Genomic DNA, 27,911 nt, shown 5'->3' on the forward strand with positions numbered 1-27,911 from the left:
AGCTCTCTTACACCGTCTACAGGAGATCGGAGTCCCATCTGACATGGTTTGGAGCATCATCGCCCTCTCTCAGAGTCGGTCACCGGACGAGTGAGAGCCCGAGGAGGTACATCACAGGAGATTTCCAGCACTATTGGGGTGAAACAGGGCTGCCCTCTATCACCCACTCTCTCATTGATGAGATTTCGAGCTTCATTGATGGATTAGGTGGGGTTGGTCCCACGCTGGCAGGCATATTGATCCCTATTGTACTTTATGCAGATGACATCGTCCTCTTCTCAGACTCATCCGAAGGGCTTCAGAGATAGTTGGATGCCTTACAGGACTTTTGCACTCAGTGGGACCTCTCTGTTAAACCATGGTCTTCAATACTTCTCGCCCCTTCACATTCAGATTGAGCTTCACATATAGAGGGGATCCTGTGAAGATTGTCTCATCCTATGTCTACCTTGGTGTCACTTTCAATGGACCACGCTTACCATGGTTCCCGCAACACATGCCAGAGTGACGCGGGGATATGCAGCCTTGAGCTAACTTGAGCGGCAGTGCTTCCAGGCACATTTCCAGGAGCGCAGGACAAAGGGCTGAATTTTTGACACCCTCCTCACACCAGCCTTGATGTATGGAGCAGCCTTCTGGGGCCAGATTTATCCAATGAGGATTGGCGGCGAGTTGAGAGTCCCCAGGTCATGATGTTCTCCCGTATGATCCCCAGCAAACCATCACTCCCACACCAGATTATCCGGGCAGAGTTTTCTGCAGCCCCGATGGTAGTGGATGCACTCTTCCGAACAGTCACATACTTCCATTGCATCAGCTTGAGAGAGCTTCGGCTCTAGCCACCCCGCCCCCTCCCTCGCCATCCAACCATCACCAGTTTCTTCCGGACCGAGGTGGAGGACACCGACATAGTGGATCCTCCACGAACTGCTATGGACGTACCTCGCCTGAGAGGAGTTACCTCGAACCGAGCCTCTGCACTCCAGAGTGTTCGACGCCCTTAGGCCCCCCCCCCCCCCTCTCCCCGTTGGCTACGATCACCTCATCAGCTCCAGATCGAGGACATGCTCCACCACCATCGAGCTACCTTTCCACGTGACATAGCTGAGGGAGACCTCTCGGCCATACGCATTAGCCCCATGCTTGATATTTTGGAGAGTGGTATACTATCTACTCGGAGCTGATGTTGCTCTCATGTTTTTATGTTCTTAGTATTCCATGATGAGTTTCCATGGATAGTTTGTATCACCCTAGTGAGATAACTATGTTTATGTTTTCTTTCTGTTTTATTTTCCATTCCATGATGAGATATGCCATGGACATTATTGTATCACTTTGGTGTCATAGGCCCATTGGGTCTTTAGTAGACGCTTAAGATATCTTTCTTTCTTTCTTTCTTTCTCTCTCAAGCCCCCAAGGAGGCAACAACATAATCTTCTCTCTCTCTCTCTCTCTCAAGCCCCCAAGGAGGCAACAACATAATCTTCTCTCTCTCTCTCTCTCTCTCTCTCTCTCTTGCAGCAAGATGAAGAGATCTCGGTAATGGGTGGCCCTGCATTCATAACTGAATGCAATCATTGATAGGATGGAGAAACACGTGCTCGCAAGCTCGGAGAAGCCAAAGAAGCACCCTGTAGGTAGGGAAATTAAAAAGCTCAACGAAGCCCATGCGACCAAAGTGGGAAAGTGGAAAGCACAAGTTGAAGACCTGAAGGAGGAGCTACATGTATGCAAAGCACAAATGAAAGAAGAAGGGAAAAGTAATCCCTCCCTTGCCTTGGAGGTTGAAAGCCTAAAAAACAAAGTGCAGGAAGGTTGAGTAGCCACAAAGAAGGAGATGGAGGTGGGGGGCCCGCAGTGGTTAAGCAAGAAGTAGAGAAAGAATGGACAGAAGTGTTGAGAAAACACCCCACACCCATGCCCATCATACATGATACGTTGGAAGAGGGGGAGAGGAGGAAGGTCCGCGCTCTTCATGTGAGGGTGACAGGCCTAAAGGAGGGGGAATCTCCCAAGGCTGACGCTCTAGCCCTATGCAAGAAACTCAAAGTGGAAGGGACCCCTTATGTGGACACATGGCGTGCGGTACGAGACACCTCACAGGAGCGCCCCCTCATCTTGAAATTTTCAGACCTTGCTAGCCGAGACGCCCTCATGGACACATGGACAGCTCTCCGAGGGGAGAAGATATACCTAGGGGATGATCTCAACCAAACCCAGGTAGAGCACAGATGGGCGAACATGCCCAAGGTGCATGAGGGACGGGCGAGTCATCATCACAGAGCGTCGTCCCAAATAGGGACGCGGTGTCTGTGGGACCTCCACTTTGAGTGCCCGACCCCCCGCCAGATCCCACTCTGGCGTGACTCTAGACCAGGCCATGGCACTACGGCAAGCCCAACGCCCTAGACTCCCTGGACCTCGCCAGCAACACAGACATCAGCCCCAGCTTGAGGAGATCTTGGAGAGGCGCAGAGCCACCTTCCCACGCCCGGCAGATCTGCAGAGCCTTCTATAGGCTAATCCCATGCTCGATATCCTTGACGGCTCCCTCCCCCTACTAGGGGGTTAGCTCCATAGGTTGTATGATGATGATGGTCCCACTTTGTATCGTATGGCTTGGATTTGACATTCATAGCTCTCGTCTTTGTTTTCTTTTGTACCATGATGAGATTACATGGACACTATTGTATCACTTTTGGTCTCATAGACCCATTGGGTCTTTTGAAGACGTTTAATATAACTCTCTCTCTCTCTCTCTCTCTCTCTCTCTCTCTCTCTCGCATAAGCTTTCTGATGGTAAGCTGCCTTTATCTTCTATTTCTTTGTTGTTATAACTTAAGGGTGCCCTATGCATCTCCTATTATCGATTTATGTACACATTGTGCCTTCTTGGTCTCTTAAGCCATTTTGGCCTCTCACAGATGCTAATAAATCTTTCTTTGTTTCTTTCTCTTTTCTACTCCCCCCCCCATTCTGATCTGCCCCCTACAACCCTTTCCTTGGAGAATGTTGCCTGGTGTAGATTATTGGTGTGCATCACACTACACTGTACAGACGTCTATTACTTGTCTGCAGATGCTAAAGACTTGCAAGCTTACTTTGAACTTTGGTGCATTATTGCACTTGCAACTGTTTTTGAGGCAAAAATTGGGGTATGATTGGGAGTTTGAGCAAAAGTTCGCTTAAGTGACATCATGCAAATTCTCTGTAACAGCTGAATTCGTTGCTGCTTTTGGCTTTTGTAGCCCATTGCAAATGCATATGGTCTTGCGAAACATCGTGATGGTCGGTGGGAGTGGGCTATGGCCCCTGGTATTTCTCCGTCTCCTCGTTATCAACATGCTGCTGTAAGTGAAAATTCTGTACGGATTGGTTTGTATTGTAATCTGTACATCATTGGTAGTAAATTTGGGCCCGCCTTTGTAGCTCACTGCCCTCATGAGAGCTGATAATGTGCGTCAGGTTTTTGTCAATGCAAGGCTTCATGTTTCGGGGGGTGCACTTGGGGGGGGCAGGATGGTAGAGGATGCTTCTGGTGTGGCAGGTTTGATTATTTTCTGCACTCAATAAAAAATGAAATAATACGATGGCGTTAAAAGGTCCGTTTGATCAATGACTCCTGATGGTAATATTGAATGGTTTTAGTGCTGGATACTGCTGCGGGAGTTTGGTTGGATCGTAAAGGAGTGGTTACGAGTCCTCGTACAGGAAGGTATAGTGCTGATGCAGCTGGGGGAGAGGCATCTGGTGAGCTAACCAGACGATGCCGGCATGCCGCTGCTTCTGTTGGTGATTTAATCTTCATTTATGGTGGTCTTCGAGGAGGTAATCTAGAGAGTTAACCATCTCTAATGGAAGTTTTAGCCTTTTCAAAGTTCTTCATGAGACATGTTTTGGGTTCCCTTTTCTGTTTCAGGTGTTTTGCTAGACGATCTCCTGGTATCTGAGGACCCTGCGGCAGTTGAGACCACCAGTGCTGCTCTGCATGCCGCTGCCACAAATTCTTCCACTGCAATTGGACAACCTGTGACCCAAGCTATCACTGGTCGGCCAGGTTATATGGATGGCCATGCTAGAGTAGCACAACCAGAGCCAATGTCAAATGGTTCCGTTGTTTTGGGAACTCCTGTGGCAGCTCCTGTCAATGGTGACATGTCTATGGATATAAGTGCTGAGAATGCTTTTTCACATGGTTTTCAGCGGTATGCCATTAGTTATGGAGCTATTTGTCCACATGCACGTCCGTGTAGAAAAGGCATGCTAATGGTGTTTCTGGTATGAGCAGGAGAGGAAGTAAAAGTGTGGAGTCATTGGTAGAAGCTTCAGCGGCTGAAGCTGAGGCTATAAGTAAAGCGTTAGCTGCTGCAAAAGAACGACAAACTATGGAGCAACGGGATCAAAGTGCTTCTGATTTGGATGATGGAACAGATCCTGCAGCAATCAAAGAGAAGTCTTCCTCAAAGATTGCCTCTGTTACCAAAGCTCCACCGATGTCCGTAGAAAACCTTTTACCCCAGACTGGTGTTCGCTTGCATTACAAAGCAGTAAGTTTAGTTTAGCTAGTTCCTTGCAATCTGTACGATAGTATTTACTTACATCATGATGCCCAAAGCCATAACTCATGTGCTAGATAGAGCCTTATTGCAATCATGCCACAGTTGTCTGATTGCTGTTTTAGTTTTGTTATGTTTTTTTTTTTTGGAGGAGGGGTTTTGACAATGACCTCCTAGAGTGTGTATGTTGAAAGCCAGCGATGGGCCCATCAAATTTCGAATGCAACAGAGCAGGATGAAGGTGGTCAACCTTTGCCAGAGTCTGGCTAGCAAGTGACCAGCGTAGCAAGGAGGCAATTGCATGTGCTGGACAGGTCTGGACAGGAGTGTTGTGTGAACAGGTTTTTTACCAGCTAATGGGTGGCAGGTTGTACACACTAGCTGGGTGGCGCCCAGCACTCCTGATTCTTTATTATGGTTAGTACAAGCTTGTGGGACTCCTCAAGCCAGTAAAGCAGAAAGGATATTGTGGTGTTGCTATGGTCACTTTGCTTCGTGCGATGAGCAATGTTTTGTATTTTCTGTCCATGATCTCTCATTTCTGAAGGTGTGAGTTACAGGACCATAGGCCGGAGCTAAGGACGACGAAAGTGCTCCACGCTGTGTGTGTGCAGAGAGAGAGAGAGAGAGAGAGAGAGAGAGAGAGAGAGGGGGAGATATTGGTGTGCGACCTTCGCCTATGCGCCTGTGTGCACCTGTGTGACCTGCACGCCTATGACTTGCGACCTATGACCTGTCGAGCTGCAACTTGTCCGTTAGATGTGTGACCTGCTGTGCACCTGCATCCTCTGTCCTGCGACCCCAGTGATCTGCAGCATTTCCCGTCTTCTTCTTCCTTTCGTTTCTCTTCTCTGTACATCCCTTTCTGAGTGTGTGTGTGTGTGAGAGAGAGAGAGAGAGAGAGAGAGAGAGAGAGGGTCTGTGTGAGAGAGAGAATTGCCATCTGCAGGATCCTCGCATCGCGAACGCCTTGCCACACCTCCTCGACTCCGCTTCGCGAGCAAGTGTCAAGTGGTTCGCTGTTATTGGCACCAGCGAGGTGCTGATTTAGGGTTGAATTAGGGTTTTCAGGTGCTGAATTAGGGTTTGAGAGAACGGGTTTTCTTTGCTTTTGTACATGGATTTGGATGACCTGGCTGCTGCTGTTGGTGGCATGGGTGCCAATAGCCTTAACATGGATCTTATTGAGGAGATGATTGAGAAGGATGTGGGTTATGCTTCAGATGCCTCGGAGCAACAAAAACGTCAAAGGCTTGATGTTGATGCAAGCTACACTCCGGTGAATGTTGGAGAGAATGCAGAGGAAAGTTCTCAAGTACCTTCTTCGGAGTTTGCATGTTTGCTGCAGATCACTGGTGAGCTTCTGCAAGAATATGTGAAGGCAAATAGCGTGCAGTAGATAATGGTGGTGTGGCTGATGTATGCATGGAGACTCCTTTGTTGCTACAACAGCTAGCAGATTTTCATGATCGTGCTGCTATCTTCTTCTTTACTAGGCGTATTCCATTGTTGCCTCGTCTTAGAGCATGGTTGGGCCGCTTGGTGTCACGTGAGGCACTTGAGGAGATTTATGATGGTCCGAGAGGCTTTTATGAAATACTTTTTCGCACTTCAGAAGCCCGTAGGGCAGTCTTGGAGCAGGTGCCACTCTTTTTGGATGGGCAGTTGGTTCATGTGGTTCCGTGGAAGCCTATGGCAGAGTACCAAGATATGTTGCGCCAGGCTTGCCCAGTTTGGGTTGAAGTGAAACAATTCCCACCAATGTTTTGGCGTGTTTTACCAGGTCTCATGCGAGGTATCGGTGATGTCTTGGTGGTGCCTCGAATGACATCTAGAAACCGAAATCGTCTATGCATGTTGTGGGATACTGGGAGACCTAGGCTGACACATTTGCGTGTCAATATGGCTGGGTTGCAACCTTTAAAGTATGAATTGAGGTGAGATACATTTGCTTGCCACTGTTTCAAATGTGGTGAGATGGGCCACTTTGTCTCCGAATGTCCTAAGAAAGAACAAGTTGTTGCTTTCAAGGATATCGTTGATGGGCAGTTGCCCGTGGAAGATGAGCATGATGCTCCTTTACATGATGCCCAGCACATGGATGTACATGTGGATGTTCAGAATGAGGCTGAGCAGCCATGGGTGGAAGTATGTGGTAAAAAGACACGATTTGTTGTCCCGCGGGGGGGTTTCTCAGATGCTGTTTGGCGGGGGCCTTTGCGTACTCATCGGGGGCCCTTACATACATATGCTCGTCTCCCCCAACTTTCTCAGGGTATAGGGGCTCTTGGGGTGGATAGAGTAGAACGCTATCCTATTAGAAGTCACCTAACAAAAGAAGCACAACAACAATTGCCTCTTTTGTTTGGTTCGAAGGGTGAGGTCTTCTCGCCATGGGATGGTCATTACCCTTCGGCACGTGCTCGGGAACTCCAAGGGCAGTCTGAGATCACAAATACCATGTCTAAAAATGCAATGCTTCAAAAGGTTCGTGATTTGGCAGATTGTCTTGGGCCTAGTACATGGCCTTGTTGATTCCTTTTTTGGGAAGACTTATGAAAATTGTACAATGGAATGTAAAGGGTATTTCTTGGCGCCAAAAGCAGTTCAGGCTTTGGCGTACAACTTTTTGTCATGGTTTGGGATGTTTTGTGTGCAGTTGAACATAAGCAGCATAAGTTGGCTGGCAAAGCCTATGTATATAAGGGGTTTCATGTTTTCTACAGCGGACATCCTGCTTCGCAGTCTGGTGTTATGTTTGCTGTTCGTTCGCAGTTTCAGCCTTCTCTTGTGATTCAAGATGTTCATGGAAGATTTCTAGTGATACAGATTGTTTGGGATGATACGTCTTTATGGTTGTTAGGGGTGTATGCTCCAAATAATGCTCATGCACGCCGTTTGCTGTGGAATGACTTGTGTGCTCTTTCAATCTCTCATCCTGGCTTTGTGATGGGAGACTTTAATATGTGTGTCTCCAAGGAGCAAGCCACGTCGCCTCATTCTGTAATGGATGGCCCGGAGAGAATGGCGTGGGAAGCTTTTGCAGCAAGGTCGCTAAAACAAGACATGTGGTCTTGGTTGCATCCAGATGAAAGGGGTTACACTTATGCCTCACAATAGTTTTGGGGCACTTATGCTAGATTGGATAGGATGTAAATTTTACATCAAGATCTCTTTTTGCCAGAGGTTCTTACTATGATGGTTGATGAGCAACAACAGGTTTTCTCGGATCATTGGCCGCTTGTGTTTGAAATGGTCTATCATCTTGTGGATGCATATAAAGGCTTGTTGGGACGCTTGCCTTTGCGCTTGAATCACACTTTTTTGGAGTATGAAGTTTTTGATGTTTATATGCGTCAGTTGATACGACATTTCTCCACAAGAGTGTCCATGGCTGATTATTATGCTTGGCCAGTGTTCCTTACCAACACTCGGAAATTAGCGCGGCATTATGGTCTTGCTAATGCCTCTATACAAAAACAGCATGTGGCTCTTCTTGAGTCGCTTTTAAAGGGCTTGCAGGCGTTCATGTTTAGTGACTCTATGGATGCTGAAGTTGTGGATGCCATAGAATGGCTGAAAAAGGAGCTATCTAGGGTGCAGGAAGCACAATATGTTCGCTTTAAACTACTTGCACATCTTGATGCTTTGCGGGATGCTAACTGTCAATCTCATCGCTTCTATGATAAGTTGCATCAAAAACATATGCGTGAGAATATTGTTAGGCTGATGGATGCCCAAGGCAAATTCAGCATTGCATCAGGTTTTATGAAGATTTGCTTGCCGCTCGAGAGGATGTCTCGCCGGCTGTCCTGGCTGCAAGGGAGTCATTGTTTGCTGAAGTACGATATCAAGTTGACCCTGATGTGGCGGTTCAGCTTGATGCTCCTGTTACTCAAGGGGAAGTGGAAGCTGTTCTCTCCAAACTTCCCATGGGAAAGAGCCCTGGTTAGGATGGTTTGACAAATGAGTTTTTCCGAAAATATGCTGATCAGCTTGCAGAGCCTTTGACGCTTATTTGTCAAAGGGTTTGGGATGAGGGATATATGCCTGCCGATTGGAAGTTGGGCATACTTCGTTTGTTGCCCAAAGTCCCTTCGCCTACTTCTTTGGCTCGATGGCGCCCGATCTCACTTATGGGTATTATGTATAAAATCTTTACAAAGATATTTGCCAATCGCTTGCAGAAGGTACTTCCTACTCTTATTCATCCATATTAATATGGATTTGTGCATGGCAGGAATATTTTGCATAATATTCTTAATGTTCAAATTGGAGTGGATTATGCCAAGGCAAAGAAGCAAGAGATTGTGATGGTGCAGCTGGATCTTGAAAAAGCTTTTGATCATGTCAGTTGGTCTTTCCTTTCTCAGTTAATGACAGCCATGGGCTTTGGTCCCAAAATGGCCAATTTGGTGCATTTACTTGGCTCTGGCTCTATCACGCGGATTATGCTCAATGGAGGACTTTCGGATGGTATTTCTCTCACCCGTTCTCTCCGGCAGGGCTGTCCTCTTAGCCCTCTTTTCTTTGCCATTGCCACTCATCCTATGTTATCTTGCCTAGATGCTATGGCATCGCATGGTGAAGTGGTTGGTTTGCATCTCCCTCATGGCAAGCAATTGGTTGCTCAAGCCCTTGCGGATGACACTTTTATGTTTCTCAGGGCCGAAAAAGCCAATATAGATCGAGCAATGGAAGCTTGGAATAATTTTGCATTGGCTTCTGGGCTGAAAATAAATTCAACAAAATCAGTCCTCATTGTATGCACGGAATTTGATCTTGAGGCATTAGGGTGGCAAGGCCGTGTGGTGCATACAGGAGACATTGTTTGTCATCTTGGGTATCCGGTGGGTGTGGATGTGGACCCCCAAGCGCTTCTTGCTTGGATTTCTGCTCGGATCTCGGATAAATTTGTGTATTGGAAAGCTCAAGGGTGGCCTATGCACGTGAGGGTTAAGGTAGCTCAGATTATTATGCTTAGCATGATTTCCTATTTTTTGCCTTTGCTACCTTGGACGCACAAATCTCTTCTCCGTTTGGTTGCTCCCATTCGGTTTGAAGAGGCAAGAAAATATTATGGGTCAAACATGGATAGCTTGGAATCACATTACGACGCCCAAAAGAATGGGTGGGGTTGCTTTACTGGATGTCCGCTTGCATATGGTGGCACGTAGGTGGGTGCTTTTTCAGGATATGTGTTTGCAGGAGCAGCCTTGGGTATTCATGGCTCGTGACTTGATTGAGTTGGAGGGATTGTCACATGGACGGACACGTGTGTGCAGGCTTCATGGTGGGACATTGTGAATGCGGCTCATCCTGTCCGTATTCGCTCATCTCACATTTTATCGCATATTCTCCTTTCTTGGCATGAAGTTCTACTATTGGCTCGGTGGGATCCTGGTCATGAAAGACTACTTTTGAACTCTTTGCAGTTCGAAACATTTGTGGAGTCGCGTGTCATTGTTTGGCCAGACAGAGATGCTTCACGCATACGACTCAACCGCATGGTCAGGTTAGGCTTGGTTAGAATCCGAGATGCTGTGATACCTGGTCGTGACAGGCCATATTCGTTTCGTCGTATTCGGCAGCACTTTAGGGTTCCTCGGACATTTCAGCTACTATGGGTTGACATCATGCATGCAGTTGAGCCTTTTACTCCATTGCCTCGGCCATCTGCAGATCAGCCTTGGCTTGATTGGGCACTATGTAAATCTGGTGACTTGATATCACTTTCAGCTAACCAGGTCTATCATAAGCTCGTTTCAGAGAAAGATTGGGTTTCAGCCAAGGCCAATAAGGTGTGGGGATTGCACAAGTCTAAATCATGGTGGCAGAAAACTCTTATGTGTGGTTGGCAATCTAAACTCCCTTACCAAGGTAAGGTTTTCATTTGGAGGATGTTGGTGGGAGGGTTACACGGGATCAGCTCAGCCGTCGTAAAATTACATTGGCCTCTTGCTTCTTCTGCACGACATGCACTGAAACAGTTATGCATCTGTTCATGAGTTGTCCAGTGGCCCATCAGATTTGGTCTTTTGTCTCTCGCGTTTGGGAGGCAGTAGAGAGGTCTACTGTTTCGGCTCATCAGTGGATATTTGGGATTTGTCCTCAAGTCATTACTTCGGACAAGTCACCTTGTGATATTTCATTTCCTTAGATGGATAGGACTTTGGCATATTTGGACTACACGGAATGGGTTCATCTTTGATTCCTTGTCTGGAATACATGGGCACATTCTACGTATCCGCGGTTTGCTGCTTTGGTAGTTTTCTTCTCTTCTCTCAGCTCAGCTACTACTGGATGCAGATGTTATTTCGTTATGGTCTACGGCGGCTCGGCTGGCTCATCTTTGATGCTTTTATCTGGGATGCTTATTTGGCTAGGAGGCTTTCTTATTAGTGGACAGGTTTGCATGGTCATGATCCTTTAGAGGATCTTTTGTGGGGGTTTTTTTGGGGCCATAGGTTCTGTGTGAGCCATGTGGCAGATGTACATTTTTACATATAATATATTACACCATTTCACGAAAAAAAGAAAAAAAGAAAAAAAAGAGAGGGAGATATTAAGCGTCTACGAAAGATCCAATGGGCCTAATGAGACCAAAGTGATACAATAATGTCCATGGCATATCTCATCATGGAATGGAAAATAAAACAGAAAGAAAACATAAACATAGCTATCTCATTGGGGTGATACAAAACTGTCCATGGAAACTCATCATGGAATACTAAGAATATAGAAACATGAGAGCAACATCAGCTCCGAGTAGATGTATACCACTCTCCAAAATATCAAGCATGGGGCTAATGAGTATGGCCGAGAGGTCTCCCTCAGCTATGTCACGTGGAAAGGTAGCTCGATCGCGGTGGAGCATGTCCTGGATCTAGAGTTGATGAGGTGATCGTGGCCGATGGGGGGTCGAGGGCATTGGGCACGCTAGAGTGTAGAGGCTCGGTCCGAGGTAACTCCTCTCGGGCGAGGCAGGTCCAGAGTAGCTCTTGGAGGGTCCACAAGATCCACTATGTCGGTGTCCTCCACCTCCTGGGTCCGGAAGAAACTGGTGATGGTTGGTTGGCGAGGGAGGGGGCGGGGTGGCTGGGGCCGAGGCTCTCTCAAGAAGGTGTCCCTGTGTCTGCGGAGCTCAAGCAGGAAGAAGCCCAGGCAACGTTGGTCCTGGAAGTCAATGATCTTGGAGAGTGGACCAAATCCGTCACGAAATAGACAGTGAAACCTCCTGCGGATCTTATAGTATACTCGGCAGCGGCATATGTAATGCTCCTCCGTCTCAACCTCTGTGTGGCATAATCGGCAGATCCTCTCCTCTCTGGGTCTCCGTATGAGCTTCCTGGCTCTGAAGATGTGCTCAGCTCTACCTGTCTCTACTTTGAGGTGGTGGGATGAAACCCGTATCTGGCCAATCGCAATCCGCATGGCATGGGACATGTGAACACTCAAGTAGCCCGGCTGCTTGATGAATCCATCCTCAATGAGTGTGAGGAAGTGATCTCTGGAGATGTGCATCTACATGGGGAGCTCCGGAGGTGTGATCCATGTGCAATGTGTGTAGAGGTTGAGAAGATCTAACTGGATAACCTAGTTGGTATCCTCGTGGAACAGCCGGAGAAAAGGGGAGTCCAAATTGTACTGAAGGGAGAGTAGGCGGTCCATGCAGAGCCCATATACTGAGAACCAAGTGGAAACTAGTGCATACCATACTCCAGAGTGCCCCTCAAGTGCTAGCTGTCTGGAGGACTCCAGGGCAAGCCTCGGGTACCTGTGGGGATCCATGTGACTGATGTGATGGAGGTATGTGACTGTCTGGAAGAGTGCATCCACTACCATCCGCGGGCTACAGCAAACTCTGCCTGGATAATCTGGTGTGGGAGTGATGGTTTGCTAGGGATCATACGGGAGAACATCATGACCTGGGGCCTCTCAACTCGCCGCCAATCCTCATCGGATAAATCTGGCCCCAGAAGGCTGCTCCATACATCAAGGCTGGTGTGACGAGGGTGTCAAAAATTCAGCCCTTTGTCCTGGGCTCCTGGAAATGTGCCTAGAAGCACTGCCGCTCAAGTTAGCTCAAGGCTGCATATCCCGCGTCACTCTGGCATGTGCTGCGGGAACCATGGTAAGCGTGGTCCATTGAAAGTGACACCAAGGTAGACATAGGATGAGACAATCTTCACAAGATCCCCTCTATATGTGAAGCTCAATCTGAATGTGAAGGGGCGAGAAGTATTGAAGACCATTACCTTGGTTTTACCAAGGTTAACAGAGAGGTCCCACTGAGTGCAAAAGTCATGTAAGGCAGCCAACTGTCTCTGAAGCCCTTCGGATGAGTCTGAGAGGAGGACGATGTCATCTGCATAAAGTAGTATGGGGATCAATATGCCTGCCAGCGTGGGACCAGCCTGCCTAATCCATCAATGAAGCTCGAAATCTCATCAATGTAGAGGCCGAAAAGAGTGGGTAATAGAGGGCATCCCTGTTTCACCCCAATAGTGCTGGAAATCTCCTGTGATGTACCTCCTCGGGCTCTCACTCGTCCGGTGACGGACTCAAAGAGGGCTCTCACTCGTCCGGTGACGGACGGGCGATGATGCTCCAAACCATGTCAGATGGGACTCCGATCTCCTGTAGACGGTTCAAGAGAGCTATAGATAGAAAGACAGTGGCTCCGAGAGAGAGAGCAAATGATTGCACGTACGATGATAGTTTATTGATGTTTTGAACTTGCAAAGTACAACGCTTTTTGTAGGCTAAAGAGTAGCCTTATCTTTTGACACATACACAAGACACATGTCAACGCATGCACACACACACTAATGACATGTAGCACACTTATCCTATCCACATATAAGAGGGTGTTCACACCTAAGTAGGTGTGCACACACACATACATATGAATGAGGTCACACACATACATATGAATAAGGCTACACACATAGGATGGTTATGCACATATGAATAAGGCTACACACATAGGATGGTTATGCACATAAGATGGACACAGATGTGAGGCTTCGAAATACCCAACAAACCCTCCTTCAGAGGAGTGACAAAGGTGAGACCCGACGCACAAAGGAAGTAATTGCCTTTTGGCTTCATCAAATGATGCAAAGGAACGATCTAGCCATGGTACCTCTTGTGCCATGCTAATCCTCCAATATGCCTGCCAACGTGGGACCAGCCTGCCTAATTCATCAATGAAGCTCGAAATCTCATCAATGTAGAGGCCGAAAAGAGTGGGTGATAGAGGGCATCCCTGTTTCACCCCAATAGTGCTGGAAATCTCCTGTGATGTACCTCCTCGGGCTCTCACTCGTCCGGTGACGGACTCAGAGAGGGCGATGATGCTCCAAACCATGTCAGATGGGACTCCGATCTCCTATAGACGGTGTAAGAGAGCTATAGATAGAAAGACAGTGGCTCCAAGAGAGAGAGCAAATGATTGCACGTACCATGATAGTTTATTGATGTTTTGAACTTGCAAAGTACAACACTTTTTGTAGGCTAGAGAGTAGCCTTATCTTTTGACACATACACAAGACACATGTCAACGCATGCGCACACACACTAATGACATGTAGCACACTTATCCTATCCACATATAAGGGGGTGTTCACACCTAAGTAGGTGTGCACACACACATACATATGAATGAGGTCACACACATACATATGAATAAGGCTACACACATAGGATGGTTACGCACATAAGATGGACACAGATGTGAGGCTTCGAAATACCCAAGAAACTCTCCTTCGGAGTGACGAAGGTGAGACCCGACACGCAAAGGAAGTAATTGCCTTTTGGCTCCATCAAATGCTGCAAAGGAACGATCTAGCCATGGCACCTCTTGTGCCATGCTAATCCTCCAATATGCAAGTGACGGGAGTTTCAGGACCAGCTCTTCGTCACCCACCTTTGCTCGTAACAGGGATGACCTTACACAAGGCGGTAAAGACACATAAACAGTGGCACATATATTGAACATTTATTACATGTTTTTTTGGGGGGACTACCTGGGCAGAGTACCCATGACAATCACACACATAAATAGAGAGAGGAGTTAGAAAGCCCAGTCATAGTCTTCCTCCTCACGAAGGGAGACATTTTGGAATTGAACAGTTGCATCATGGATTTCTTCTTCATTGCTGTATTTGGATGGTTGTGGAATGTCCTCTTTGGTGATGAGATTTGCATGGTGATGCGCTTGTTTCTTCTCTTTCTTCTTGAAGCAGTTTGCTTCTTTGTGGCCTACACGCTTGCAGTAACTGCACTAAATCTTCCTGCCACTTTTTCAGTTGTTGGATTTGATGAAGACTTGTTATGATCATAGCTACTGCTTGTTTGTTGTTGTTCTTTATTTCTCCTATCCTTCTGGAGGAGTAAAGCCACCAGGTCTTCAAAGGTTGTAGCTACCAAGCAAACGACTTTCAAAGTGTGCTCAAACCAAGTGATCACTTGCATACTCTTAATAAGTGTAGTCGCTTTGTCTTCATCTTCAGGCTCACATGTAAGACTAGCAAGTTACTGGACTATTGAACCGAACATGGCCAAATGATTCCTTAGTTCTTCATTTTCATTCATTTTAAGATCATAAAACTTGACCTTCAAAAAAACTTTGGAATTAGTGATTTTATTACCGAATATGCTCTCCAATTTTTCCCAGTTTTGCTTGGCCGTTGACTTGAAGTCAATGTGATGAACCAAAGCATCCGTGAGGCTAAGACCAATCAGGGCGATGGCCCTGTCATTCCGTTGCCACCACAGCTTGTGCTTTTCAGGTTCAGTGTCTCCAAGATCCTCGTTGCCCTCATGCATAAGGAGAAGCTATACTTTAGGCTGCCATATTGGGAATCCATTGGTGACAAACTTCTCAATGAACGGGGCGTTAGCAGACATTGGTAAGGCCATGATAAAGTAATGATACTTCCACTTTTGCTGCATGCGTTACTGCTAGTGCAGGTCGTTGGCGTGGGAGCTGGAGGTGACGGTTGAGGGCTTCCAGAGAGGAGCAGCTCTGTGTGGAAAAGCTGCTGGTAGGCACCGGCCTGTGGAGGGCAGAATAACAGAGGGGAGATTGGGCGCTAGTGGTTGAGCAGAAACCAGAGGTGGAGAGGGGACAACACACAAAAGGCCAAAATGACCTATGAGACGAAAAGGATTACATCATGTCCATGGAATACATCATCATGGGTACTAAAATGAAAGAAAATGGTAAAGCTAAAATGCTAAAGCTGAGATGCTAGGGCTGATCCATGTACAAAGAGAATAAGGCTCACAAACGACCCAATCGGTCTATGAGACCAACATACGTTCCAAAAGTTTTGTGTGTAGACTGTGAACATGGAAAGAAAAAGTGTTGAAAATGAGACGAGAAGAAGATCCACATACTATGTACATGTGGTACTGAAAATCTTGGAGCAAGCTGAGAGGCTGAGAGAGAGAGAGAGAGAGAGAGAGAGAGAGAGAGAGAGAGAGAGAGAAATATTTACGTCTTCAAAAGGCCAGAATGATCTATGAGACCAAAAGGTTACATCATATCCATGAGGTAAATCATCCTGGGTACAAAATAGTAATAAAGAAAGATAACAAAAATCTAGAACTATAAAATCTGATCTAGGTACATGAGTAGAGAGCTCTCATATCACCCTAATACATCCCTCATGGACCGTTGTGACATGGTACTCAAGGTGGTAAAACTGAGCTGGCACGAGAAGGTCCTGCGATGATGGGAGATGATGGCCGGATCCTCCTGTGGTGGTGTGGCCGTGGGCGAGGGCGATGGGGTCTAGGGCGTCAAGCTCTGCATAACTCAGTGGCTCTGTTGAGTGTCACACCTCTCGGTCGAGCTCCTGCATTAGCCTGTGGTCTGGGTTTGATGGGTGGATCGGCCCTCGGAGTGCTGGTATGGAAGAAGTCGGTGAGAGCTCTCTGTGTTGGTACTCGAGCAATTACAATTGATCTGGATCTCACCAGGGAGTCCCTGTGTCTACGGAGCTCTAGAAGAAAAGTCCTAGGCATCTCTGATCCGGGAAGTCCATGATCCTGGAAAGTGGTGCGAACCGAGCTTGGAAAAGGCAGTGGAACCTCCCTCGAATCTCATAGTATACAGGGCATCGGCATATGTAATGATCCTCTGTCTGGGGCCTTGTGTGACAGAGCCGGCATATCCTGTCCTCTGGTGCGATCGCCCTAGGCCCATATCTGGTAGTCTCCACCCTCAGTTGGTGGGACGACGTGCGGATCTGGCCGATTGCACATCTCACCCCAAAGGATAGGTGTGTGTCCATGTGCGTGGGCAGATGATGAACCCATCCTCTATCAGGCATAGGAGGGGATCTCTGTAGAAGACCATCTTTGTCCCCAGTGGACAACTAGGTGAACTCCATGTTCTCTCTGTATCTAGTCTGACAATGTCCTTCCTGATAACCTTGTTCCGCTCTGCGCGGTTGAGAGCAAATCACGGTGCCTCCATGCTGTACTAGAATGGGGGGTTCCCTCCATCTGCATACCGTGCGTGGCAAACCAAGTGCCTACCTGTGCATACCAGCACTCTATCTCCTTCAAGTGTCATCATCCCATCGGTTGCTGAGAGTGGAGACAGCAAGATATGGGCTGGGGGCAGCTGCACCAGAGGACAGAATATGCCAGCTTTGTCACAGAGAGGCTGAGAGAAATGAAATGAAAAAAATCGAAATCTGTATTAACGTCTTCAAAAGGCCAAAATGACCTATGAGACCAAAAGTTACAATAATCTGGTCAGATGAAGTACAAATGTCAGTGGTGTGTAACAGAAAAAAGTGAGAAAAGATCTAAAGATCTATAGATCTAGAGATCAAGAGTAACATGGGAAAATGGGAAATAGGGGAAACCTGGGAAGCTACTAAGAGGGGACGAAAGTGTCCACTCAGAGACATCTTTGGGCGTGTGAGGCTCGTGAATGTGTGAGGGTATAGACGGCCCTCAGTGGATGAAATCCCTCATAGGTTGCTGAAGAGAGAGAGAGAGAGAGAGAGAGAGAGAGAGAGAGAGAGAGAGGTGGGGGGAGGGAGGGAGATTTCTTAACATGGCAAGAAAATCATGACAATTTCTGACATTTCATGGCTGCAGGTGGTTATAGCAGCGGAATCTGGAGGAGCATTAGGAGGATTAGTAAGGCAGCTCTCTATAGATCAATTTGAAAATGAGGGACGCAGGGTGAGCTATGGGACTCCTGAGAGTGCTAATGCAGCAAGGAAGTTGTTGGATAGAGAGATGTCTGTTAATAGTGTATCCAAGAAGGTAACTGAAAATGTTGATGCAAGAGCTCTCGTCCTTAATGAACCCTGTTTCATGGAGTACTCCATAGGTCAGCTCATTAACATGTACATATATAAGATTTTCTTGCCTTGGTAAATTTTTGCAGGTGATAGAACAATTGTTAAAACCACGTGGTTGGAAGCCTCCTGTGCGAAGGCAGTTTATTCTAGACTGTGGAGCAATTGCAGAACTGTGTGATGCAGCACAGAACATTTTTGCTCGAGAGCACAGTGTTCTGCAAATTAGAGCTCCTGTAAAAATATTTGGTGATCTGCATGGTCAGTTTGGTGATCTGATGCGGTTGTTTGATGAGTATGGTTCCCCATCGACTGCTGGAGATATAACGTGAGGCTACAGAAATCTAAGTTGTCTTTTCAATGATACTTTAAATGCTGAAATCTTACAATGGATGGAGCCCCCGCATGCCCATGACACGGTAGATGCTGCTGAAGGAGTGGATGCTTAAATGCAGAGGAGATGGGGCCCTATTAATAGCCTCCCTATTGGCCAGTTTTTATTCATTTGTTGCAGCTTGGTATTTGTAACTAGTTGTTAGCAAGCTGCAGCCAGGTGAGCAACAGTAAATGTTGGCTACTCAAGTGCTGCCTTCCATGTCGCAGTCAACCTGCTATTGCTGCACCAAGCTTCCTTTCTATGCGGTTTCGCCGTGCACACCCCTCCCCGCACCCCCCCTCCCGGTGCCCCCAAAAAAGAAAAACTACAAAGCTCCACCAACTCCACCTGATGCTACTTGGCCGAATGAGGTTTATCCAGGGATTTTTCAGACCTTGCTACCCACTGTGCCATGTGTTCTTGCTGTGTTGCCAGCTGTGCAGTCCTATGTGTGCTGTCATGTCCAGTCTGAGCATTGCCATCAGCCTTAGTCTGATTGCTGCCACCAGCTCCACCTACTGCTGTCTGGCTGAATGCATTTTATGCCTGGCTTTGGTGCCAGATCCTACTGCCCATCAACCCTGGGTCCATGCTGTCTTGTTGCAATCAAGTTTACCCTGAGCTCCTGAAATTAGGTCCAGACATACTTGTGCTCAGACATGGCTTCCCTGATAATGGCGGGCCTCACAAATCAATGAGCTGGCAAGATTCCGTTTCGAGTTTTGGGCCATTTCTAATGCACATATGGTAGCATTTCCATTTTCAATTTTTATCCCCCGTGACTGTTTCTGTCAGACCAATGGGCTTCTTCACTACTCAGGTGCTTGATTTTGCTATAGAGTCCTGTGCTCCACCAGGCTTTTATTCTATTCTATTGTTTGTGACTTGATTTCAAAGCAAGGCAAGAAGTTTGATGCCAGTCAGCTGTTTTGTGCCTTTGCTTCCTTAGGTATATTGATTACCTCTTTCTTGGTGACTATGTGGATCGTGGGCAGCACAGCTTAGAAACCATCATTCTACTGCTTGCTCTCAAGGTTGGTTGGTGGCTTGGCAATGTTTTGTGATGAAGGTTTGCTAACATGGATGGGTGGGGGATTTTAACTTGAGATGATTTGAACAGGTTGAATATCCTCAGAATGTACATTTGATTCGGGGAAACCATGAAGCTTCTGACATCAATGCCCTTTTTGGTTTTCGAATGGAGTGTATTGAGCGAATGGTATGCTAAAAGTTGAGCTATTATTGAGTTTTTTTCTTTATTTCACTCAAAACATTAGTGTTTGCAGGGGTCTAATCCCTTTTTTTGTTGTCACCTGAAACATGGTGGATAGGGTGAAAATGATGGAATATGGGCTTGGCACCGCATTAACCAGCTATTCAATTGGCTTCCCTTAGCTGCTACTATTGAGAAGAAGATAATATGCATGCACGGTGGGATTGGCCGTTCTATAAATCATGTGGAGCAGATTGAGAGTCTGCAACGACCTATCACCATGGAGACAGGGTCAGTCGTGCTAATGGATCTACTGTGGTATGGTTTTATTCTGATCAAATCTGCTAGTTAATGGCTTTTCCACAAGTTGCATGCAACTGAGTTTGTAGTGTTATTATTAAGTAATATACCCCCCTATTCCTTCTTGTCCAGGTCTGATCCAACTGAAAATGACAGTGTAGAGGGCTTACGGCCTAATGCAAGAGGGCCGGGCCTCGTCACATTTGGGGTACCTTCTATGCACCTTGTCTAGGGAACTCCTCCTGGGTCTCTTTTAGCATCAAATGAGGATGTTTGTTGGTCTCTCCCATCAAGTATGGTTAGGAAAGAGCTTGTGGATCTTTATTCTGCGTGAGGTGGGGCTTCATGCATGACCCTTAACTATCATGTGTTCATCTGCTTTTCTGAACAGCCTGATCGAGTGATGGAGTTCTGCAAGAACAATAATTTGCAGTTGATTGTAAGGGCGCATGAGTGTGTCATGGATGGTTTTGAGCGGTTTGCGCAAGGCCACTTGATCACGTTGTTTTCAGCCACTAATTATTGTGGTAAGGCTAGGTTTTTTGGTTGATTAAATCTTACTAATAGTTAACCATTCTACTGCCCGTAGACCCATATGCCGGGCTGCACCTAGCCAAGCACCAATGGGGTGCCTTCAGCGGGGTTTGAAACCCTGACCTCCTGGTCAAGAGGCACAAATGCCGCTGGGCTACAAGCCCCTTGGCGTGGTAAGGCTAGGTTAATGTAATGGTTTGTGTAAGCAAAAGATAGTGCATTGGGTTCCTTGAGTACCTGTGAAGTGGAAAAATTGGTTGCAGGTACTGCAAATAATGCTGGAGCCATCTTAGTTCTAGGACGAGATTTGATTGTGGTACCAAAGCTTATCCATCCCCTTCCTCCTACGGTGCTCTCTCCAGATACCTCTCCAGAGCATCATGCTGAAGACACATGGATGCAGGTAGAATTGTTCACAACTGTAATCATACTAGAAAATGAAATCCTTTTTGCTTCTACGTGCCTCGTCACTCATGCAGGTCTCTGATATTGTAGGAGTTGAACACTCAAAGGCCTCCAACACCCACGCGTGGCAGGCCGCAAACAGTCAATGATCGCAATTCTTTGGCTTGGATCTAAGGGACTTGATTAGGCAGGCAGGCTGCAAGCAGTTAATGAACTAATTCTTTGGCTTGGATCTGAAGGGGATTCCATTCTTCTATCCTACAACGTTTCCAAGTAACCCTCCCATGCAGATTGGAGATGTCAGGAGCATTGCTTTGTATACATGTAGTCTTGTGAAGCATATGCCTTGGCTTACAGACAGGGTGTGGAATCTAACCTAGACTGTGCACACTTGCACAGGCTTAGAGGCGAGGTGCATGATGATCAGAGTCTTTTTTTAAGGAAGATTGATTCACTCAGAGGAATTCAAGTAGTGCTTCTACTTACAAGGTGCTTCTGGACAGTGTGAACAGGCTTTCCGTGGAGGTTTACAAAACCTGTTGATAACAGGTATATTGGGGATGCATCCACATTTCAGTCTTCGCGTGTGGAATGCTGTTCAGTTTAGCTTAGATTTTGTGCAAGTCTACCTCTGTACTTCTCAAGTGAATCAGGCTCTCCTCCATGATGCAGAGATGCTTTGAAGAGTCTTGGGGTGCTAGCTGTGGTTACATTTGGGTTTAGTGGTGGTGCAGCTCTGAGTACATCTGACAAACGAAGTTGGAAACCTTCCTGGTGTCAGAAATCTTGATCAGCTGGAGTGCAAAGCTGGATTTCTAGCTTGTAAGCAAGAAGGATTACTTCGTTTTGCAGGCAACAATAAACACTTTTCTGGCTACCATAGTAGCAGAAAAGCTTCATGCATTCTTGTTTGATAGGCTTGAGCAGGGCACAGTAGGTTGGCCATGCAAGCAAGTAGTGTGTAGCATGCTTTGCTGTTAGTGCAAGCATTGAGTCAAAATTTTTTATTTGTTAAATATCTGGAAATTATGCGGATGTAAGCTATAATGGAAATACAAATCACCATTGTAGTATTTCAAAAAAGTGTGCTGATTCTTGCAAATCATGTCGCGTAGGCCATTCATATGTCTTCAGACAACTTGTGGTGGAAGAAGAAGTTACCAGTTAAGAGCTCTCCAAAAAGGGGTTCTAAGCTCATTTGTGGAGATGTTTGGTAACCAGTTGAACTCTATAGAGATCATGTGCTGCTTCAACTAGTAAAGCTTGTCCTCCTATGCATAAGAAGAGAACACGGAGACCAGGCACCCTGCTCTTCTCCTTGGAGATGCTAAAGGTGGCATATTGTGGAGTGCTCTATCAACTTGATGTGGGTACTGGCACACGCTTGAAGGTTTGTGTGGTTAATACACTGGTTCTGAAGGTGGTACAAAATGCAGATTTTTTGTGGAATCACACCGTTCATCTTAACTTGGTCAAAACTCATTCCTTCACCCTGCTTCTCTCTTTCAAGTTTCCATAATCGTCGTGTCCGTGCCAGTACAATGCTCCCGTGAAATGAAATCTGAGCTGTAGATAACTGGCTGTTTTCCTGCACACTTTGATCAACGGGTTAAAGCAAAAGTGAAGGACATAGCATAAATCAGCCCAAGCGCTGAGCAATAACCCAAATCCTAATCTTCCATTTAGTGAAAGACCATACATACCATTTCTCTGTAAAAGCACTCTTCCTTCACAACTGTCCTACCGTAAAAGCGCATTTCTCTGTAAAAGCACTCTTCCTTCACAACTGTCCTACCGTAACGACCCCCAGCAGTGATACCCTGTGCATATGCCCACTTAACATCACCCCCAAATTTGAATAATGTAAGTTCTGTTGATTTTCATGTCTCCAATTTTACAAGCATGCAAAACAATTTGCATTTAATATGACTTTTGCATTCAATGACCACGTTCTACACTTGAAGACAGTAATTTCATTTTCGTTAGCTGTGGCTGTGGCTGTGGCTGTGGCTGTGGCCGTAGCGGAGTGTCTCCTGTCCTACCTTCTGCTTGTTTCTTGCAAACTCTCTCTCTACTGTTCACTATTCTATCATCTTACAACGGACGACTAAAAATGCTGTTATAATACTCCAACTTTGTGATGCGAGGGTAGCAGTTTTAAACTTCTCTTGCCTGCGTCGAACTTGGTAGCTGCAAAAGCTAAAGTTGCCTAGGTCATCCAAATGTAGCTTTGCAAATGACAATCTCTGATTGATGACCAGTGCTGATGGCCATTTGCATTACAATCACAGTTGGGAAGGAGCATGGCCATTTGCATTACAATCATAGCTGGGAAGGAGCTCTTGGGTTGATTTCTGTTCTCTCCACAGCACTTTCTAAAACCTGTTGTATGCAAGGTGACAACAGCCATGACAAAATGAGAAGCCCCGCTCAAAAGATCTTATAGGACCATTGTGATTTATTTCTTGCAAGCTTTGCCTTACATCATTGTGTATTTCTTGCAACGTGACTAGCCAATATTCACACTACTTCTGCTAAACTTAAAAATGGTCCATCCTCTATTACTAGACTTAAGCAAGTATATATTTGAAGTCCTTAGAATTTTCCTATTTGATATTAAGCTCAAAGTAAGGCCGCTTTATATGTTCCAGCATTATCTTATAAAGTGTAATTGCTCGTTCGAGCAGGTAATATGGCATACCGCCTTACCCTAGGTCGGGTGGGTGAAACCACGTTAACCATATTGAACTTGTTAGCGATGCCAAATTTAAGAGTATACCTTAGTCTTGCAAAATCATGTGTCATTGGGCCTTACCTTAGAGCTGTAATTGCAACTTCTTGATGTGGGAGCGCTAGCTCATCGCATCCTCACTCCATTGTCACACTAGAATGCACCTTTGCTAATGGGGTGGTGAAGGTAGAGTCCTCTCTATACCTATACGAAGGTAAAAAAGACATGAAGATACTCTCTCAAAAAAGACTGGGAAAGAATGAGAACTAATCCAAGAGGAAAACCTACAAATAAACCTATCTAGTATGCATCAAGCAAGCAAGATTCAATAGCATACATGTAAGTAAGAACATAGAAGAGAAGAGATCATAAGTATTGTATTGAAAGGGAATAATTTTTATTGCTTTTAGTGTTAAAAATGACTTATATACAAGTGACTAGTTTTCACACTAAGCTGGCCAAATTAAAAAAATGGTATAGCCTCTTAAGTAAGTGTCTATAAGAAGTCCTTAGAACTTTCCTATTTGACATTAGTCTCAAGGTAAGGCCACTTTATATGTTCCATTGCCGTATGACAAAAAATAAGTGTCCGTTTAAGTGGGTAAGATGGCAAAAAGCCTTTCGATAGGTGGAGCGGGTGAAATCATGTTAGCCTATATAGAGTGATATTCCATTCATGAGTCGTGATCAAACTCAAGAACCATCCTCTTTGTTGGTGATTGTGTCACATAATGAAGCCTCTACATCCGGAACTCCTTTATGCCAAATGTTCTCAATGGGAAGTAAAGCTTCTACATCCTAAAGACCTCAATCCAAACTCTTGTCATCATAGACGAGGCCTCCAGAACTCCAAGGACTTAGCCTTGAATTACTCCTCTCAATTTACATCACCACTAATGCACCCTGACCTCATGCTATGATCAAAATGATTAATGGTGGTGGTGGTTGTCCGAATCAATTCTCTCTCTCCAAGGATACTACTTTGACAAATATTAAAGTTTAGAACCCAGGCATACTCAAATAAGCCAACCTACCGACCCAAGAAGAAACCAAGGCAATGAAACATATCGTGCATTTTAAGAAAACATAATAGTGGAAGTAGGATCTTCACAATATGAAGCACTGAATTGCTAAAAGAAGTGAGTAAAAAATATTACTTCTTGCAAACTTTGATTACAAACTGATGGTGTGGTTGCTCACCCGTGTACTCTTGGTAAGGAGCATTGATGGCGATCTAGACAGACTCTAGATAGAGGATGTCTTTGTTTACAAGAGTGCTTGAACACAATGAACTCAATGATGAAAAAATACTGTCATACTAGTCTATATATAGTGTCCAATGTCGGCATAGGAATAGGTTAGCCATGTCAGCCACCAACCCACGACTTGGTCCAAAGGTACTATTGAGATTACAAGCTCGATGACCGCTAGATCCAGGCATGATATGTGCTGGCATGGAAGATAGTAGCATGTGGCCGCGTCCAGCTGGCCGCAATGTGTGGACATTAGGTAGGGTTATTTGGTGTGTGAACACAGCACATATATGTGTGGTGTGTGTAGTCCTCTTCTATTATGCATTGTGTGAGAGTGGATATGGATTCTCTCTATGGTTAGGGTTACACTAATGGATTAGGGTTTGCTCTCATGCATGTGTGCTCTCTCTTATTATCCGTCTTTTATCATGGTATCAGAACCTGGTGCTCTCTATTAGGGTTTTGTAAGTGAGTAAAGAAGAGGAAAAAAATTTGTTTTGGAGCTATCCATTGGAGCTCGGGGCTCGGAGCTCGGAGCTTGGAGCAAAGAGAAGCTTGGAGCACACCCCCACCCACTCAACAGATCTAAAATCTAAGGACCACGGGTAAACAAAGCTAAACACCCTTGAGCGGATTATTGCAAGTGATTTCACACAAGCAGAGCAGGATTTGAGTTGACCAAAGCAAGTGAAAATTTTGGTTTTTTTCAAGCTTTAATGGAAAGCTTGAGAGCTTGATTGGAAGAGGCAAATGCATATAATAGTTGAAGGACACATGTATCTGGCATTGGTGAATGGAATAGCAATGCATGTTCAATCCCTTACTTGATTTGGAGTAAATCTATGTGATATTGAAGAGGTCAAATTTTGGTTTTTGAGTTGCATAAGAACAGAGGATGTATGCAAGAAATTGGAGCCATTGGAGGGTCAACCTATGTACATTGGTGTGATTACGGTATAGCATAAGGTCCCATATCTCATCCCATATGCTTGCCACACTCAACCATGTCATTGTGGAGTAATAAAATCATCAACAAAGAGGCCAGAAATTAGTGTTGAAATCCACGGTGGAGAAGAAAAATTAAAGCAAGCCCAAATGGATATATATCATGCATAATGAGCTTACCAATTGGACCCTACATATGTATGTATCTTTTGATAGAACCCACAAGCACTAATTTGGGTGCAATGATGCAAAACAAGATGGATTAAATAGGATTAGTAGAGCTGTTAAATTGAGATTAGTGAACAGAGCTTCACTAAATTAGTAATTACTCTCTCCTCTTTCAAAGTTGGACTAATTGATACGAAGCCAATGAATGCCTAGGCCTAAGATTCGGATGCATATCGAGTGAATTGGAAGCGGATTAGTGCTAGGTATATAATAGTTTATAGGTTCCCAACCAAAATAGAGAGCTAATTTTGGCATGTATAGGTTCCCAACCAAACTAGAGAGTTAATTTTGGCACTTTATGAGATCAGTGATGTTTATATGCTACATGGAGGATGCACGGATGTCAATGCATATCGTCCACACTTGATTTGATCATTTTCTAGTGTTTTGGAAGATAGGAAGGCTCAAAAAAACCTGTCATCACAACAAGGCAAAGTGTAGCTCAAATGCTATGTGGATGATCTTGTATATGCATAATACGAGCAAATTAAAGGTTTTTGAAAAGTTGACTGTTTCGGATGCATTTCTGAGAATTTGTGAGCGGTGCCAGGTTGTTTTCAGCATTTGCAAACAGTGTTTTTGAGTCCAGGAAGTTATCGCTAACATTTGTGGACTGTGTGGACAGCATTGGTGCCGAGGTTTATGTATGTATGTGCATGTTTGAGTTGATTATTGGAAATCCTCAGTGAACATTGTGGTAAACAAAGTGAGCGACAATCCTGATAAAATTGTTGGTGTGAGAAGCTTGATAGGCATAACTTTTGCCTTTGGAAGTATCGTATGACAAATTTTCTCAAAGGCAAAGGCCTATGGAACTTGATGATAGGCGATGAGGTGGAGCCAAGGGTTTCCCAAATGAATGCAACACCTGCCCAACTTACAACACATCAAAATTGGACAGAGAGGGCCTTCAAAGTGTTGCATTACTTCTCAATATGTGTTACAAACACCATGTTATGCCATATACAGGATACACATAATCCCAAGGATGCATGGGATACTTTGGTAAAGTTGTATGATATGACTACAACACCAAAGAAGATGCTATTGAAGTAGAAGATTCATGGTGTGACTCACAGCAATAGAAGTGTAAATGATTATGTGCAAGAAATCAAAGAATGTGTTGATGCACTAGCATCTATTGGTGCTCCTATATGGATGATAATGACTTAGTAGCCATTACATTGAATGGGTAAAGAGTACAAGGCATTTGAAACCTCTATTAGGGTTAGAGGTGGAGACTCCCCCCTAGACTTTGATGAGCTTGGGTAAAGAGAGTACAAGGCATTTGAAACCTCTATCAAGGTTAGAGGTCGAGACTCCCCAGACTTTGATGAACTGATTTCATTGCTTATTGTGGAAGAGATGGAACTTGAATTAGGTGCCTCATCTAGCACAAATGAAAATGCAAGGGATCAAGCATTTTATACTTATCGTGGTGCTAGAGGCAGGGGGAGATTCAGTCCAAGAGGACGTGTAGGTGGCCGTGGTTTGGGAGGATAGGTCACCACAGTCTCAACTTAATTTTAGCCATCATTCGGTGCTAGAGGTGGTCATGGTTATGCTCCTCAAAGAGGTCGAGGTAATGCTCGTGGAAGAGGTCGTTGTTGTTGGCAAAGAGGTCGAGGTAATGCTCGTGGAAGAGGTCATTGTTGGCAAGGCCAATAATCATCTATGCAGCATGTGGATTGTCACAATTGTGGAAAGTTTGGTCACATGGCATGTGATTGTTATCGCAAACCACATGGTTTAAGAGGGGTTAGAGCACATGGTGAAAATTATGCACATGGTGAAAATTTTGCATCCAACAGTCATGATGGTAGTGTAAATTATTTGTTTGAAATGAAGCATGTAGTGGGTTCCATGATGACACATGGAGACAATGAGTATATATGGTATATGGATTCAGGAGCATCAAATCACATGACTTGCCATGGTGAATGGTTTGAGCATATGAAACCAATGGATGAAAAAGTATATGTGGAGATAGGTGATGACACTTAGCATGCTATCACTCATGGTGGGAGTGTGCCATTGGT

At 45.4% G+C, this 27,911-nt stretch overlaps 1 protein-coding gene across 4 annotated transcripts in view; it reads left to right on the forward strand.

The window, feature by feature from the left end:
* The window catches only part of LOC147635895 (serine/threonine-protein phosphatase BSL2 homolog), a 66,488-nt gene extending 44,671 nt beyond the window's left edge, over nt 1–21,817 (forward strand). For 2 of the 4 annotated variants that reach the window (XM_086801295.1, XM_086801297.1), the window contains 14 exons: nt 3,249–3,350; nt 3,466–3,547; nt 3,649–3,828; nt 3,920–4,205; nt 4,289–4,547; nt 17,682–17,852; nt 17,977–18,215; nt 19,213–19,297; nt 19,384–19,482; nt 19,595–19,794; nt 19,909–19,984; nt 20,168–20,303; nt 20,574–20,713; nt 20,806–21,817. In XM_086801295.1, coding sequence (XP_086657421.1) covers nt 3,249–3,350; nt 3,466–3,547; nt 3,649–3,828; nt 3,920–4,205; nt 4,289–4,547; nt 17,682–17,852; nt 17,977–18,215; nt 19,213–19,297; nt 19,384–19,482; nt 19,595–19,794; nt 19,909–19,984; nt 20,168–20,303; nt 20,574–20,713; nt 20,806–20,889 — 2,139 coding nt within the window. In that variant the 3' untranslated portion in view covers nt 20,890–21,817. Of the gene's footprint in view, nt 1–3,217; nt 3,351–3,465; nt 3,548–3,648; nt 3,829–3,919; nt 4,206–4,288; nt 4,548–17,681; nt 17,853–17,976; nt 18,216–19,212; nt 19,298–19,383; nt 19,483–19,594; nt 19,795–19,908; nt 19,985–20,167; nt 20,304–20,573; nt 20,714–20,805 lie in introns of all 4 variants that reach the window. The other 2 variants (XR_015266453.1, XM_086801298.1) reach the window with 2 other exon arrangements.
* The last annotated feature ends 6,094 nt before the right edge of the window (nt 21,818–27,911 follow it).

This window comes from Cibotium barometz, chromosome 8, assembly GCF_041138505.1.
Source record: "Cibotium barometz isolate CiBa-2024 chromosome 8, ASM4113850v1, whole genome shotgun sequence".
In the NCBI taxonomy this organism is placed as follows: domain Eukaryota; kingdom Viridiplantae; phylum Streptophyta; class Polypodiopsida; order Cyatheales; family Cibotiaceae; genus Cibotium; species Cibotium barometz.